Source organism: Solea solea, chromosome 3 (genome assembly GCF_958295425.1).
Source record: "Solea solea chromosome 3, fSolSol10.1, whole genome shotgun sequence".
Lineage (NCBI taxonomy): Eukaryota > Metazoa > Chordata > Actinopteri > Pleuronectiformes > Soleidae > Solea > Solea solea.
In genome coordinates, this window is record NC_081136.1 from 13,728,960 (window position 1) to 13,746,819 (window position 17,860).

Below are 17,860 nucleotides of genomic sequence, written 5' to 3' on the forward strand. Positions count from 1 at the left end.
AATAATACAAAGCTAAATGCAGATCGGTGAAGTATTCCTTTAAATATTCTGATGTTTGTGTAAAGCTGTTGGGTTTAGAAATGACAACTGAATTGAGATTTGCACACATGATTTATTAATTAGCATTTTTTAAGCAACAACATTGCACGTTATCCCCTTCAAAAAAAATAAACAAATATACAAAATTACAAATAAGTAAAACTAAAATGAGTTTTTCAACATATCCTCAACTGAGGAAAATGAAGGGAGTTGCATGTTTAACGCGACTGAGGTGGTAATGGAACTAAACTGACTCCCATGATGCACCACCAACCTCACACCTGCTTGGTTTCCCCCTCTTCAACCAAATTAAGTTAAATAAAAATCAAGGTAGGTTCCTCTAAACTACTTGATGAGCCCAATCTAATCAAAGAAAAACAGTATTTTAAAGGGGGTGAAACAACTGGGCTGTCAAGCAGATTGTCCATTTTCCTTTTTAAAGATGTACTTTCATTTCTAAATTCTAATCATTTCTGTGCACCCTACAGGATCTAAATTCTTCCCTACCAAACGTCAAGTGTCTAGACGAGACAACACAAGATGAGGGGGGGAAGGCCTGAGGGGAGGACAGTGGGATGAGGAGGGTTGGAGTATGGAGGAGTGCAGGGAGGGGAGAGCAGTGCGCATGTTCTGAAATAGTTCCAGACAGCCCCTCCAACCCTCGGACCTACAAGACAAACAAAAAGGAAATAAAAGCACAAAGACATCACAGAAATAAAGACATTACGGCCCCGTTCAGACCTGAAATTATCCATCCTGAGAGATCTGATCACATCCAGGTTACACCAAGTACAGAACACTTGTCCCATACAATTTGTCTTCAGGGTGCATTACAGACCACCTCCTCTGCTAACGCCTTTTTTACCCCTATTCAGTGTTCATGCAGGCAGCCACTGTCAGTACAACACTGACTGCCACATGGTTTAAAAAAAATAATATAGTTAAAACCTTTTTCAATGCTAGTAGGGCTTTGATTAACTCAGCCTTCTCCCTCCATTTCTCTTCCTGTCATTTGCACGCACACACAAACATGCTGACAGACGCATCTATACAGTCAAACTTGTCAAAATTAGAACGTTGTTGCAAAGAGTGATGACGTCACAGGAGATGCATCCAGGTGTGAACAGTCGCACTTGGTGTAGTCCATGTGTGATCAGATCACTGAGGACGGATGGTAATGCCAGGTTTGAATGAAGTCAAAAACAAAAAGACACCTCTAATCCCTGAACTAAGGATTACTTTTAAATCCAAGTTGTCAGCAAAAATGTTCCCTGTATTAAACAAAGTCTAGGTCCAAACATGTACAGACTCAACCTAAAACGCTTCTCAACCCTTTTAATGCCACCACTCCTCATTAAATCCCTGTGACTCAACTGCTGGTTAATGTCGGTCATCCTGCCCTCTGTAAAAAAATACCCCGACACCCTCATGTGTTCCACCCTTTGCCACATCAATGTGGGATCCCACCTCTTGCCAAGGGTCACATGACTGTCCCTCTCATTGATGTCACTCTGTAGGTGCTGGGACTGTTGTGGCAGCTGCCTGTTGTGATGTAGTACAGTCAAAACATGACTCATTACAACACAGACAAGCAATAACACACAAAAAAGGGGGGGGGGGGGGGGATATGAAGAGTTCAGCTGCTTACCTCAGGTGATTTGGGCGTTTCAGGAGGGGATTTGGGAGAGGCTTTAGGAGAGACCTTTGGAGATTTCTGTGCCGATTTCAGGTCGCCTGGTTTTGAATTCTGAGGTGGGGTACCAGGCTCTGACGCGGACTTCTCTGTATCATTCTGCACGATGTGTGAGCAGAAAAGAAAAAAAAAAAGCTATGGAAACACTGCCAAACACAACCAAAATGAAACAATATCCTTGAAACATGGCCTTCTATGAAGTACACTGCTCAACAAATCAAAACATCAATGTCATTGTTTTAGATATGCAGAAATGTTACATAGATCTTTCAGCAACTCCGTATTATACCCACTCACATTTTTAGTATTTGTAAAAATCATCTTTATTAATTTAAATTAAAACCCAAACACAGAGGCTCAAGAAAGCCAATTCAACTATGTTTCACATTTAAAAAAAAAAAAAAGAAAAAAAGAAAAAAAGGACTCCCAAAAAAACCCAACTCTAGTTCTTTTGGTTCCTCCAGCACATTTTTTTTTTTCCCCCAAAATACTTTTTCCTGCAACATCCCATCAACTAAAGACCACTTGATCAAAATATAGGCAATACATCAGTTTCAGTATTTGATAAAAAATAAACTCAAATGTTTCTTCTTCCTCTGGTTTCATTTGCTTCTCTGCAAAAATAAACTAAATTTGGTTGGTGAACATTTGTTTCCCAAATTTCAAAAATGACAGACCTTCTACAGACCAAAAACAAGTAATTTCTTGATAAACTCAAAAGATTAATCAATTGTGCCTCAAATAAAACATTGCTGCTTTGGATGGAGTCATCTCCATCATCTACACTGCTGGCAGTCTACACAATATAAAAAAGGTTAAAAGGGCAACTTCTCAACTTTCTCAGTACATTTGTTTGGCATCTGGATTTTACAAAGTGGCAAAATATGTCATTCAAAGAACATTGGATGTAGACGACTAGCCACAAACACTCACTTTTGAGGCAGATGACTCAGAATTCCTTTGCCTGCGGCGTCTTGAGGGGCGCCGTTGTTTCGGGCCTTCATCTGCTTCTCCGTTAGTCTGTGGCTCCTTGGTGGGATCGGACTGCTTCTCTTCACCCTGCTCCTCAACCTGATCTACAGCTGCAACCTGCTGGTCATCCGCAGCCTGATCGGATTTTGGCCGAGGCCGAAATGGTCTAGGGATCCAAGGACAGAGAAATCATGCATTCACTTGTTCAATCTAGAAGCGTATGCAATCTCTTAGGTGATGGTGTCAAGTGACCTGCGATATGGACGCCAGAACCTGCGCCGTGTTGGTCGTTGCATTTGGTTGCCCTCTGCTACATCATTCCTTTGCTCTTCAGACTCCCCCTGACAGACCAAGCAACAAAACCAATCTTGTAATCAAGCATGTTTGTTTTCCAATTCTCCAGTTTCATTTTCAAAACAAATCCTGGTTAATATGTTTACCATACACTGTACATAAAAATGAACATAATCTTTCAATTTGAAAAAAAGAATCTCAGGAAGTACAAAAGAAGTAGTATTAACCACCAGGGGGCAACTGCTTGCTCCCACTGTCCATCTGGAACTTGTTCTGTTTTCCACAAATCGCAAACATAAAACCAGCAAACAACAAGTCAGGGAACGCAAACCCAAAAGAATCAGAGCAAGCAAAATTCTGATCACTGCAAACAGTGTATTTTTAACCAAATAAAATACAATCATTTTGTATGATAATTCCATATTTTATTTGCAATTTGTGTATTTTGAGGTACTTTTCTTTACTCAATTCATAAAGTGTTGTTTGCTTTGCTAATATTGACACAAATCTAATTCCAAATGGTTGTGGTCTGAACATGTAAATCTTGTGGCTTAATTTAAAAAAAAAAAAAAAAAAAAAAAAAAATGAGTTTCCCTCCATGTTGAGATTTCCCTGATTTGCATCCCCCGCTTCAACTTACATCTTGTACATCCTGTCGTGGCCTCGGTGGCCTACGGCGACGCTGCTGCTGTGGTGGTGGTCTCGTTCCGTCACTCTCCCCTGACCCCTCACCCTCAACAGCGGGGGCTTGGCCATCAGCAGGTGTACTCTGGTCATCGGGCCGAGGGCTACGGGGGAAGAACCGTCGACGGAAGCGCCGTTTGTTGGGTGCGTAGCGGCTCCCTTTGACCGGAACACCACCTGGGCCCGTCACATTGGCCGCCTCTGAACCCTGAGGGACACCAGCAAGTGACAACGCAGAAATACAGCATCACCAGTTGTTTACATTTATTATGTTCATCATCAAAAACGGACACCACAGTTCTTACCTTTGCTGCTTCAATCACATCAAACTCTACGACCTCCCCATCTCCAACGCTGCGGAGGAACTTCCTGGGGTTGTTCTTCTTGATGGCAGTCTGAGAGGACAGTAAAAATATGCTTTTACATTTTTAGGTTGAGGACAGTCCTCTACCTTCATTGGATAATGTGCACAAACCGACAAAGAATTTTCAGAAAGCTTACAGGTACTGAGAAGAGAAGAAAAAAAGAAAAAAAAACAAAAAAACACACAAAACCTAAAATCATGATGAAACTCAGTCCTGGAATAAATTTAGATGCCCTGAAACGTGCCTTGAGTCACTCCAAAACAAAAACACAAGGATTGTAGTATGAAGGCAAGCAATATGGCATTTTCAAGTGGAAAAATTCAAATATTTATTCAGATTTGTCCCAATAAAGGAAATTTACCATGATCAACTTTTTGTGAGTGATTTATTGGTCATGCTTGATAACATGATTCATTCACTCATCCATATAACATAAAAATGTAAGCTTCCCTCGTCTTACCTGATGAACAAACACATCTTCTTTGGTGTCATTCCTGTGAGAAATATTTTTTTTTAATTTACTGTGAGACAAATTAAGATGAACTAGAATAGTTCTATACATAATGCAAAGTTAAGGTAAAATAAGGCTTGAAAAAGTACCTGTTTATGAAGCCATAGCCATTACGTACATTGAACCATTTCACTGTGCCTTGGACCAAGGTGGCTGCAACAAAAACAAATCGCACATTAACATACAGTACTGTTAGACAGCCATTCAAGTATTATCCTGACATCTTACTTTTATCAATGGCTGCCAATCCAACAAGAAATAAGTGCCGTTCTGGGCGTCAATTATTAACAGTTCAACTTTGAAACCAAGTCTGCATTGGGTCACGAGGCTCAATAAATAGTCATAAAAACACGTCACCAACTTATGGTTTTTCAATCTTCATGAAGAAAAAAAAAAAACCGAGAAAACACCGTAACCCCCTCTTAATTGGTATATTCAAGATTACTTGCACCTGTGGTAGCGCGTACACGACTTACACAGAGCGCGTGACCGTTGATGGAGGAAATGTAGGTCATGTGTTAACACCTTTCACGGGGTTAATGACCATTTCCTGTCACTTACAGACAAGTAATTAAAAAGAAATACTGACAAAGTACAAATTGACACAATTTCAGCAGACCACATGTAACCACGCGTAAAATCACTTGACACGTGCTGCAGGTAAAACGAAATACACACACACACGGTGTCAAAGCAGCAAAGCGACTCCCACATGACTTCAGTGAGTGACAACATGTTCCCAACCAAGTTTCATTACATGCAACCGTTCAGTGACATAACAGAAGGAGAAATCTGACTTCAGACCAAACGTGGTGGATAAAAAAGGGGGAGCTCCTTTCACTCCACACCCACCTATCACTTTCCTCTCCGGCTGGGTTTTATCCTCCTCAACCGCTGCCGAAAGTGGAGCGCTCTGCGCCTCGGCGTCAGTCATGCTCGCTGTCTGTTAACCACTCTTTCACTCCTCAGTCCCCTCCCTCCTGCTCTTCCCGAAACTTTTCTACCCAGCGCGGCTTACTTTTTATCCCGACATCCTCCCGTGCTGCCGCACCAAAGCCGCGCCCTCATTGGTTTCCGCCGCACCTGGCGCTGGACTGTGATTGGCTGAGCTCCGTGGGCAATTGGGAGGGAAACATTGACAGGTGAAGGACAGGTAAGAGGGAGAGGAGCTTGATTTTATAACGGTGTGTGTGTGTTTTTTTCTTTATTATGAAAGCCCGTTTACGCCACTAGAAAAGTAAAAATAAAAATAAGTAAATAAAAATAAAATTATGACTTTATTATGAGATAGTAAGTCATAATAATGAGATACTTCCTCATAATTATGACAGAAACTGGCTTCCATACTTGCTGACTTCCATACCATGATTAGTCCCTTTAGTTGTATCTTCTGCCCAATGTGCATAAGACCTATAATACCTATACCTATAAAACTTAACCCATAATAATGATGATAATAATAATAATGATAGTGATAATACTACTACTACTACTACTAATAATAATAATAATAATAATAAATTGTATTTATAAGTGCCTTTCAGACACTCAAGGTTGTTTAATGTGTTTACACAGGCAGCACAGGGACAGGTTGGAGACAAGAGACAAGAAGCATTTTCCCCATCAAAATTTTTTTGTGTGAGTTTGTGTGTGTTTTCAGTCATACTCCAACCTGTTTGCAGCCGTCTCACTTTACTACCACAATGCTGTTGTTGTGTCCGTCTGTCTTAAACAAAACAAATCAATTTCGGTGTGCGACGTGAGCATCTGACAAGATCTTAAAGCTGTAGTGTGTATCCTTTAAGTAGAAACAAATGTCCATTACATTCAAACATGTCGTGTCGGTGAAAGTACTCAGTCATCCAGGTCATAATCTTCTTCAGTAGTTAGCTGTGGGCGACTGCATTTGCTTGAGTTAAGTTGAATATGTTTCACCTCTCATCCAAGAGGCTTCAGTTCTGATCAGTGGAAAGAACCAGGTATTTAACCTCTGAGGCTGATACCGGTCTAGACAGTCATTGAGTTGAACTATGCAGATCGTTCAGCCCTCCCAGTTCAAACATGTCAAATTAGTTCATACATGCTGATTAAGCTCCACACGACCTTTACTACTGCAGTTTTAAAGGTCCAGCGAGTCAGAATTGGTGATATTAAATAGTGACACTGTCGAATGCAATAAACAGAGGACTCAGGACTTTGCAAAAAAGATGTCTGTCTGTCTTTGCATGTTTGAAAACTTGTAATTTGCACTTTTGCTGATGTTTGTCCATTTAATCAGAATCAGACTACTTTATTAATCCTGGAAGAAATTGTGTGGTCACACAGTTGCCTCATGCCAGATTAAGAGATATACAGTTACAAGAAAGAAAGTACCAACTATTACAAAAAAGTCAGTAAAATGAAAGCTGTTGCAGAAACATTACACTGCAAGATGGTAGCCTCGGTAAAAAAAGGTGCTTCCCTTGTACCGTACTGTACAAACAGAATTATGTACTTCGAAGGCTGCAAAAACCAAACTCCTTTTTTTTTTTAAGCGATTATACACTTGTACAAACATATACGGGAGTATATTCAGTTTCTGTCAATACACACTGATGTTCAACTTAATACAGCCATTGAATTTATTGAAACGGAGTGGACATGTTTCTACTTGTATAGAAGTTTTAAACAACAAGTAGCATGTAAATCTGTAAAAGTCTGTTATCAACAATGAGTGATTTGAAAGTTTTTGCCCACATCAGCCCTACATAAAGTGCACATTCACAACCTAAACAATGAATGATGTGACACGTCTCCCCTGCTGGTTAAGTGTTGCCTGAATCATATTCATAATTATTGTTCTCTGTGAGATGCTTGTTATGCTGTCACAATCAAAACCCTGCTGTTTATTACCCTGGAAATGTGTAACCATATTGTAAAAAAGAAGAGCATTTGGGGTTAACTATACCTTTAACAGTAGCTCTCAGCACACGGGTCATGGGACTCCAGTTTCACAGAACTAAATTTAATCCAGCAGCTCTAAGAAGTGCCAAGTTCAACGATAAAACATTTACTGTACACAAAAACCATGGGTCTCTGAAGGGGAAATTAAGGACACTGATTAGATGTGTAACAGAAGGAATCACAGCCAGCATGACAGTGTGTGCAGTGGATGAAGATACATTTCAAAGATGTATAGGGTGAAAAAGATCTTGTTTATTAAACTTTGATTTACTGAATTAAAGGTAATTTGTCTTATTATAGTAGGTAGTATAAGTATGAGTAGTTGTTTGAATGTGTGATACCAAAACTCATATTTACTCTTTAAACTAATATCAATAACATGGAAATAATAAAACACTCAAGAATGTGAAACTACGATTTGTTTTTACATTAATTACAAGTATTTTATTTTGTATATTTTCATTTTTAGAAACCTGTGAAAAAATCTGCTAATATTTATATTAACACGCACGTGTCGCAGCTTTTACACACAGTAAATACAGTCAAGACAGAGAAAGAACTGAGTGACCCATGCTGCACTAGAATGAATGCTACGCATGCGCCAGTTTGCCGAGAATGGGCGTTGACATAAAAGGAGCATCAAGCCACATAATCTTAGCCAAGAGAAGACAGGAACATTGAGTTTAGCCTTCAGAGTAAGAGTGATCCCGTAACTGCCAGTGGGGATATTAAGGGATATTAACGACATCATAATCAACAAAACGGAAATCTTTATTATTATTATTATTGTTATTTTTTTAATACTTTGGAACTATATATTATGGAATTATAGAATACTATGTAATTTTGTGTGATGGAACACAATGAAATGTAAGAACGTATTTTGGGCATATTGTAAAAACGTAACCAAACAATTTTCCAAAGCAACGGTGCTGTGTATCACGTGACGATATCTCCATGACAACCGCCCCACTAACGGACCTCTCACGGACCTCTATATGTGTCTGAAAGCCCAGAAGAACGGCGAGTGAAAGGAGAGGCCGACGAAGAGGAGCTAGTCTGGGGAATGGCTCTTAAACTACGTCGTAATAACGTCTCCGGTTTTAAAAATAAAGAGAGCATTTTATTGTGACATTGTGGGGAGGAAGTGCAGCAGTGTTAGTGGTGAGGAGGGGGTGAAGGAAGGAGAGAAGGAAGGGAGGCAGCGAAGAAGAGCAGGCTGTACGTACCTAGCTGGTCGCGGGGCTTTTCGTCTTTTCAGCCCGGTGGCTGTCAGAGTGTGCGTGTGTGTGTGTGTGCGCGTGTGTTCTCGCGCCTGAACCTCTGTACGAGGTCAACAGGAACTAGGAGGAGAAGAGAGAGAACAGAGAAGGAACGACTGGGATAAAAAAGATATAGACAGACAGCTGGTAGCATTTTTTTAAAGAATTGGGAGCAAAAGGAGGCGCAGAGTAGGAGACACTGACTCCTGCTGCCACTGCCGCACACAGTTAACAGTGAGTTAGCTGCACGGCTTCAGGGAGGCAACAGAAGAGCAGGTGGACTTAAAGGTAACCAAGAGAAGGCAGCTCATATCATCACTACCAGGGTGAGTTCATTAATAAATCACCATGAGCAGAGCAAAAAACTTACTACATGCACACGCTGTTCCAACGCGGTGTATTGTTTTAAAGTATCCCATCATGAAGTAATAACAGTCTGTTTAACTTTTCGCATCATTGTGGCAGCTCCATAAGGAACATTGAAGAATAGTCAGTGTCTCATTTGCCAAATCCTGCGAGACTTCATCGCAAATGGACGTTTAGCACCACTTTTATTTTCCAGCACACGCACACAAACAAACAAACAGTCACTCATGGCTGTGGCTCGTTACATTGGCTGATGTTGTTTCCTCAGTGCGCTGTAGCCGTCACGAGTATTAGCTTAGTCATTACAGTACAGCAGCTGGGCCAAGATTCCCAGCTACTTCCTCACTTCCATGGATATGAAGTGTGGTCGTGTTATCTAGTCCACGGCGTTCAAATGACCAAAGTCGTTCATGGTCTGGTCCATATTCACGTTACGCAGCGTTAAGGTGTCTTGTCATGTTTGTCAGAGGACTTGAGTTTAGGGCCTCGGCCTGAGCGCAGTCAGTGCGCATGGATGCGGCGCTCTCTCACCCATACACGTTTACCAACGACCGTGCGCACTAGGCCTCAGTCCGCTCCCCTCTTTTCATCACTTATTATTAAAACTCTCGTTAGAGTCTTCTGTTTTACAGACTTTGTTTTAAATGGCACTCCAATCCCATGTTTGAACGCGTCACACTCAGTTCACAACATGGACGACAGTCGGAGGAAATCACGCCCGGTTTCACATTTGATTTATGGATCTCTAGCGCGGATTAGCGGCTCCGGTTTAACATTTAACTCCGGTGACCAGACACTTAAAGTGGGGCAGTAAAGCTCACAACTGTGCGCCTTTAAGTTATTTATGTTCAATGATTTTATGTATTTGTTGTTATTGATGTGACTCACGTGCTAAACTTTTTAATCGAGCTGTCATTGTACTCGTGGCAGGAAGCTGGGCAGCACCAACAGGGAAAGGCATGACACGGGACAACAACCCGATTCTCATGTAAATAATTGCGATTCACGATATTATTGCTTTAGTTTTAAAAATGTATATTCTGTGTATTGACACAAGGGATATATAATGGGAGATTTTTTCAGTTATGGAGGAGACGTGTTAAAAAGTGGTACAAATTGTTGTAATATGTTTAGTAACACTACATTACAATACTGATGTTACCTAAATTAATCAAAACATTAAAAAAAAAAAATTTTTTTTACACAAAATTCCTGACATTACCCAAAACAATTACAAAATATTATGTTACACATGTTACACAATATTATGCTACACATGTTACACAATATTATGTTACACATACTTTTTTAATATCAATGTAAGTGAAATAATCAAGTTCCTCTGACCGCTGTAGGCTCCTGTTGTAAAATGATCCCAGTAATGGAAAAATTCACCACCATTAACTCGTTGTGAATGCTTTTTATCATGATGTGCAATAATATTACGTATATTGTCCTCTTGTACCCTAACCAGGACAAAGGTTTTAGCACTTTAAACACTAATGAATAAAACTTGAATACCAGCTTTAATATTAAACTCCATGTGTTTATAATTTTTAATGTTTTGCAGTTGGACTGCTCCTACTTGAGCTAAGTAACAGGTGTCATGTCTCCTCTGCTTTATTTAGCTCTGAATGACTGTTCTGCATCTGCGTCGTTGCTGGGCCCAAAAGCACTGAATAAAAGTGTCAGTTCCTGTGCAGCCCCTCAAATTGTAGTTCATTATCCCAGCAGATGACTCACATTTCCATAGTCCTTCACTGACATACATGGCAGATATTGATCTGCTGCTGCCTCTCTCATGGACTAACTTGAATAAACTCTTGCTAAAGTAAAACTGGTAACTGTTTCTCATGTTGTGGGAGAGCAGTGTGTGTGCCTGTGCCGTTGTAACATTCATTCTTAACTGTCTGCAGTGTCGTTTAAAATGTATTTATTTTCATTTTCAATAATTCTCTATGACTTCATGGTTTGACAAAGTGAAAAACGCACCGATCTGTCACATTAAAAGCAGTCATCTATTTCCGTGTTTTCCAAACGTTCTATTTGGAGACTGAACTTTTTAAAAATGGCAAACTGTCATGACCTAAATCACAATATCACTTGTGACAAGAGAAAGTCTGTCCATTATGTAGTGACTAATTTACAACTGTTCAGCGGTACATTTTATGTACATTATGTTTATGTATGCATATACATTTTAACTAAAATCTTTAAACTTTTTGGGCAGCCCATAGCCAAGAAGAAAGGACTCATAACCGGAAGGGTTGGGGTGCCCCTTAGTAAGGCACCCAATCCCCCACTGTGTGTAATAGGATGGGTTAAATGCAGAGGACAAGCTCACTATCACTAATTGTTGTGTGGTCAAAAATTCTTATTCTATTCCAAAAGGTTGTAAAAATTCTGCAAATTTCTTTGGTCTTGTGGTAGAAACCAATAAATTGTGTTACCCAAAATACAAACACCCACTCCAGAAAGGTCACTCATTTCACTCTAAATCCCAGACATCATGTGACCCTTTGCCATAATTTGTAATAAAAACATGTCCAGAACATACAGTATATTAATGTGTACTGACCTCCACAGCAGCCATGGCAGATCCAGACCTGGACTTCCAGACAGGTGATGCTGGGGCATCCTGCACTTACCCCATGCAGTGCTCAGCCCTGCGCAAAAACGGTCATGTGGTGCTGAAGGGCCGACCCTGCAAGATTGTCGAGATGTCCACCTCCAAGACTGGCAAGCATGGCCATGCTAAGGTCAGTACATTAAGGAAGTGAAAGCTGATGTACAAGTTTTAGTGACTAAAACTATTTTTCATACCTGCAAGAAGCAAACCCGTAACTCAAACGTCAACCAGTTTATGCTGCAATACCATTTTTTAATCGGAACTGAACACTCATCCATATTAATGAACATTAATGGACACTTTCGGGCTATCAACATCATTAATGTTTTACCTGATGGGTCACAGTATCCCTTCGTGTTATATATACTCACTGGCTACTTCTTCAGATATTATGTGGACCTAACAAAGTGTCCAGTTCTGCTTCTGTAGACCATCAACAAGGTATTTATTTTTAAACCAGTCTCTGTAAACCTTAGAGGTCAGCAGTTTTTGACCAACCTGTCATGTTTAACTCACCTTTCTTCCTCATTCTAATGCTCACTGAAACTTTGTAAAATTGCTGCCATGTGATTGGCTGGTTAGATATTTGCATTAATATACAATTTAACAGTGCATTTACTATATTTTTGAAATAAAAACTGTACAAAATGTTTGTAAACATGAGACACATTATTGATGGACACCTGCTACATAACTTAAATACTTCCCATATTTAGTATTTTATATATAATACTGATTTGTATTTTTTTTGAATATATAACTTTGTTGTGTAATTAGATCCATCATTTGTTTGTGCAGGTGCACCTGGTTGGTATTGACATCTTCAGTGGTAAGAAGTATGAAGATATTTGTCCCTCCACCCACAACATGGACGTCCCCAACATCAAGAGACTGGATTACCAGGTGAGACGGGAACATTTAATCAGTCAGCCAAAAACCTCTCAGCTAAAGAGCCTGAGACGACTGAGCCGACGGGCTGATCCCATTTTATAATATCTGTTTGACTTAGTTGGTCATATTTTATTTTTGTGTGTGCAGTGTTTTGCTTATACAGCTCCCTGAACTGACAAGAAAGCCCCTGTGCTCTCATATACTTTTCGGCAGTTATTAACAATGCTGGAGAGAAGTGATGACTAGTGTATGACTAAGAAAACTATTAGGTCATTTCTCCCCGTCACCTTCTCTCGTGCTCTCTTTCTGTTCTTCCAGCTCATTGGGATCAAAGATGGCTACCTGTCCCTGTTCCAGGAAAGCGGGGAGGTGAGAGAGGACCTGAAGGTCCCTGAAGGAGACCTGGGCAAAGAGATAGAGAACAAGCACGATGCTGCAGAGGAGATCATGGTCAGCACTGTCAAGTCACATTACACTTTATACAGCTGTGGCTTTCAAGGAAGCTACTGGAAATGATCTGTGACTCAGCAGCAGCAGCAGTAAAAAGACTCGACAATATTGTCTTTTAAAGATATAATCGTGTAACATTTCTGCATCAACGCATCTAAAAAAACGATATTTGTTGAGTAGTGAACTTACCTCAGCCAAAATGTCTTTAACACTCTTTAAATCCCTAAATTCTGTTCAAGGCAATGGACGGTTTCATGATAGTCACCTTTTAATGATGTCATCTGTTATAACCACTTATAAAACATCAGAGGGAGGAAGGAAATATAATCCATACTACTTTATAGCCGGCTTTTGTTCACCTTTGAACATAGAAGCCAGACTGTCGTGCTGACACGATAAACAGTATGAGGAAAACATACACTTCCAGGCTGAAGTGATATCTGATCATAGCTGACTTTTTTTTATTTAATGCTGATGGGAGTCAGAGCTGTTTGTTTGGGTTTTTTTTGTCAGGGCTGTGTGGAACATAGGCTGTATATAAAAATGGATGTTGCTTTCCTGTTGCAAAGAAAAGTCCTGTTTTGAAGCCTTGAGATTTGCAATCGGACTGTTGCCTTGTTAGTTTTTTTAAGGTGGAAGTTCACAGACTTCACCTACAACCAGACACCTATTGGACAAAACTAGCGGTCAGTCACACTGGTGTCCACTCATGCTTCATCATCTTTCCTCTGAATGGGAACAGAAAACTGGTGCTTTCCACCATCAACTCCTCAGGGCAATGTTTCCTGACGTTACGTGGAAGCTCATTTTCTCATAGATTCTCTTCTTTTTGGAACCAGTGGAGTCGTCCCCTGGTGGCTATCTGCTGCTCACGTCCTCCTTTCTGGGCTTCGCTTTTCACTCTTTAAGACTACATCCATTTTTATATTAAATCTATGGGGTTGACAGAAGTCAGAACATTTGTTTTCAAATCAGATATGTGGTTGTAGATTCATATGCTGCGTTTCCAGTCACACCAGTCGCAAGGAGTGACATTTCTGAGATCAGATGACTGTCGTAGGTGGAGCCGGTCTAGCTCCATCATGACCGTAACATACTATTTTACTGTGGTACACAAAGGGAAGGGTGCAAAAAATGGAACAGTTGGGTCCGGTTATTTTGGTACTATTCCTAATAGTAATAATCAAGTGTGTGGCCACACGACTTGATTTAGAGCGGTCATTTTGGAATCATGCAGTGTAGCAAACCCTGGCCAGATAATGGTGGAGCATACTGATGTTTCCAATGGTTTTTATTTCTGTTCATCCATAGGTTTTATTTGACCACAGGTTCACTCTTTTCTCAAGAAAACGCGTAAGAGTTAAAAGTAAATAAAATAAAATGAGCACTTACAAGTATATGACACAAACAAATTAAGTAAATAAGCCATAAACACAAGTGCACATACAGAAAACTAGCATAACATTCTCTCAAAGCTAATGATGATGTGGCTTAATCAAAGCACAAACAGCCCTTTGCTATCAATGATAAACATGTAAGGAACATAAAACATGTAAAACAAGACAAAACCTTGTTCCCATTCCAGCCAAGTGCTAAATTTGAACCTCAAGAGCATTGCTTGTCACCAAACACAGATTTTACCTTCCTTCATGTCTAAAAACGACAATAGCAGCCTATTAGACTGGTGATCACTGATTCACAGGAAGTACTTCAAAACAAAAGCCCGAAACAACAGGTTTCATTAACCAATTAAAAGCTCACAGGAAGTTGTCAATATTATTATAAAATCAAACTCATTGGCATGCAGCTTTCTGTGTGTACTCATGTGCTGAGCATTGTTGTCATCAACCAGCTTTAATGACGCGACTGGTGTTTCTTCAACACCCGCAGTCTATTCTCATACAAAGCTTGTCTTGTCTTGTTGAGACAAACAGCCACAAACTGAGCTGAAAAAAAAATTAGCTGCTGGATGTCCTACATCGTTGTCCGTAGTGTTGTTGTCTGCTGTGGCACATTAAATGTCGTCGTTCATTATCACCGCTGTTGCGGAATGATCTCGCTGACGCTTCCATCGGGTGTAGCCTACACACCGCCCACCAAGTATGCTGTGTTTCTGTACCATAACAGAAACACAGCATATACAATATATTCAATCTACAACCACACTGCAGTGGCACAAATCTGTCAACACCACACACATGCATGCTGTGTCGGAGGACAATGTGAAATGTCAAATCTGACCTGCATTGACTCAGAACTGAGAAACGCAGCTGTCTTGACTCCTCTTTACTCTTTCAGATTACCGTTATAAGTGCAATGGACGAAGAAGCTGCCATCAGCATCAAAGCCATGGGTAAATAAGCCGCTGCAGGTAAATACAGAACTCCAGCTCTATCGACCAGACACGCAGCTGTCCTCAACCCCCCCCAACATCCCCCAAACACCCAAAACTAGCACCTAACTCAAGCCTGCCTGAAGAAGAGTGTCTGCGTGTGTGTGTTTTATGGAAGATTATGTATGTGTGTGTGTGTGTGGGGGTGTTACACTACAAGCCACCAGCATGTGCCATTCCAGTGCAAGTGTGTGTGACATCATGTTCAGTTCATTGTTCAGGAGTGGAGCAAAGGGGGGAGGCAACTCCAGTCAGCGTTATTTTGAGAAGCCAGTGTTTTTCAATCCTGGTCCTCGGTGACCCACTGCCCTGCATGTCTAACATGTTTCCCTGCTCCAACACACCTGATTCCGATGAACGGGTCCTTATCAGGACTTTTTCGGAGCTTGAAGACGAGCTGACCGTTTGAATCAAGTGTGTTGGAGCAGGGAAATGTCTATACCAGTGGGTAACCGAGGACCAGGATTGAAAAACACTGCTATAAGCAAAGCCATATGTTGCGATTTTCCCCCCAAAATAGTCTCTAAAAGAAATTCTCATAGTCACTGTATGCTTTTTTGAAAAAAAAAAAAATCTATTTAGAGGAATTTAAGTGTGTCCACTGTCAAGTATAATTTCTCACAGATGAAGCTCTTCAATGTTTCAGTACAGTATCACGCCATGAAATATCACAACATTTGAATGTAGTCACTGTGATCCACAGCTGTGTTTGACGTTTAGATTGAATCCAGTAGGAGACAGCATTTTAAAACGACACAATTAAACAGTATGCATATAAAGTCCATGTTTTTCCATATCACTGCAGTTGTTGTGCATGTATGTATAAGTATCTGTTTGAACGGCACTTGTTAGTTGAAACGTTAATGACTCACAATCGACCAAAAATGTTACTGAGTGAACGAGTGAACGATGATCAGCAGCTGTTACAGTGGATTTGCCTTCCCCTCAAAGGTCCAGTGTGTAAGAATTAGTGACATCTAATGGTGAGACTGCAGATTGTAACAAATGGAGGACTCACCCCTCCCTTCTCCAAGAGTGTCAGGGAACTACGGTGGCCTTCGCATGCCAGAAAGAATGGCAGGAGAAAAGAAATCCATCTGGGCTGCTGTTGAAACGCGGTGGTCCCCACAAAGCAAGGCCTTTGTTTAAAGGCTGTGAAAACCAAGGGATTTTTATTTTAAAGCAGTTATACAATGAAACAAACATATAGTTATTAACCCTCCTTAAATGTTACACACTGGAGTCTGGACCTGTACTTTTTGTTTCATGTTAACACTATAATGAGCATGTGTATCTTTTTTTTTTTTTGGCGTAGCACTATCTGATATTAACGAAAGCTTAAAGTTCATAATGTATTTTTGAACTATTTTTTTTTTCTTTTTTCTTTCAGTGGATTGCACTTTTTTTTATACTTTTACAGCCTGATCTGCTTCCTGTCTTTCCCTCTAAGAAACAGCTTGTAGCATTGTTGTAATTGTCGGGTCAAACTGTTTTGATGCACTTTCTCACCTATAAACTGTGGGCTGTCCACAGGAATATATGTTTAAAGTTGATGTATATGCAATGTTCCCCCCTCTGCATGGGGCAAGTTAAAAACTCCTACTCCTTCATTAAAATGTTTCTGTGGTGTTTATTTCTCTCTTCCTTCCTCTGGTTTCTGACTTTTCTTTCCCCCTCCTTCTCTTCTCTTCTCTTCTCTTCTCTTCTCTTCTCTTCTCTCTCTCCCCTCCCATGCAATTCTGTTTCAGGGCAAACAAGATGCACTGGACCTGGGGAAAAGAGGAGGGGATATTGCCTCGTCAATGCTTTTCTCCCTCTTTTTTCTTTCTTTTCGTCTTTGGTTTTCATACTCTCTCCCTCAATCTTTGGGTTCATTTAATTAAAATTTTTGACTGAAAAAACAAACCAACCTTGACATATATTCACGTAATAAAACCACATCTAAGTTCGGATGTGCAGATGTAGAAATGTAGGTGAAGGTCTCTCACTAATGACTGAGTAGGTCTACAAATATTCAGTAGCTACCTACAATCAGGGGAACGAAAGGTGGCGATAATGTCTGCTGTCTGCTGTTTTGTTTTATCAAGGGCTTCAATTCCAAACCTGCTTTGTTCTGTTGAGGCTTGTTCAGCGTGCGTGTGCCGTACAGGACTGAAGACATGACTAAGTTTTGTCTTTCCTGTACGCTCATTTTCTTTGGCATTGTATCTGAACGAGTCTGTTCTCCTGCTGTTTGTTTCATCGACTGAAACTTGCCTATTAAACAAAGGTTACCAACAAGGCACACTGGGGTTCTTGTTTTGTCTTGAAGGGTAAAACCCTGCTTCTCCTTCTCCTTCGTTCAGCCACACCTCAATCGGATGTCATTC

General features: G+C 40.4%; 2 protein-coding genes across 7 annotated transcripts; one reads left to right on the forward strand and one right to left on the reverse strand.

Annotated features, from left to right (window-relative positions):
* Window positions 1–92: 92 nt before the first annotated feature.
* Window positions 93–5,605, reverse strand: LOC131456005 (Y-box-binding protein 2-A-like). 3 transcript variants are annotated; one of them, XM_058623955.1, is made up of 10 exons: window positions 5,411–5,605; window positions 4,648–4,711; window positions 4,508–4,541; window positions 3,988–4,077; window positions 3,639–3,890; window positions 2,978–3,045; window positions 2,666–2,870; window positions 1,688–1,831; window positions 1,507–1,581; window positions 93–706 (listed from the first exon to the last, which is right to left on the reverse strand). In XM_058623955.1, the coding sequence occupies exons 1-9, from the start codon at window positions 5,490–5,492 to the stop codon at window positions 1,546–1,548; spliced, it is 975 nt and encodes a 324-aa protein (XP_058479938.1). In that variant the 5' UTR covers window positions 5,493–5,605; the 3' UTR covers window positions 93–706; window positions 1,507–1,545. The 3 variants fall into 3 exon arrangements, with proteins under 3 accessions (XP_058479938.1, XP_058479935.1, XP_058479937.1); XM_058623952.1 differs by having other exon boundaries at window positions 2,957–3,045; window positions 5,411–5,597; XM_058623954.1 differs by having other exon boundaries at window positions 93–1,581; window positions 2,957–3,045; window positions 5,411–5,598.
* A 2,918-nt stretch (window positions 5,606–8,523) lies between these two features.
* LOC131456098 (eukaryotic translation initiation factor 5A-1) lies at window positions 8,524–17,775 on the forward strand. 4 transcript variants are annotated; one of them, XM_058624099.1, is made up of 6 exons: window positions 8,525–9,089; window positions 11,716–11,888; window positions 12,557–12,661; window positions 12,968–13,099; window positions 15,398–15,470; window positions 17,240–17,775. In XM_058624099.1, the coding sequence occupies exons 2-5, from the start codon at window positions 11,721–11,723 to the stop codon at window positions 15,458–15,460; spliced, it is 468 nt and encodes a 155-aa protein (XP_058480082.1). In that variant the 5' UTR covers window positions 8,525–9,089; window positions 11,716–11,720; the 3' UTR covers window positions 15,461–15,470; window positions 17,240–17,775. The 4 variants fall into 4 exon arrangements, with proteins under 4 accessions (XP_058480083.1, XP_058480084.1, XP_058480082.1 ...); XM_058624100.1 differs by lacking the exon at window positions 17,240–17,775 and having other exon boundaries at window positions 8,524–9,089; window positions 11,719–11,888; window positions 15,398–17,124; XM_058624101.1 differs by lacking the exon at window positions 17,240–17,775 and having other exon boundaries at window positions 8,524–9,051; window positions 15,398–17,124.
* The last annotated feature ends 85 nt before the right edge of the window (window positions 17,776–17,860 follow it).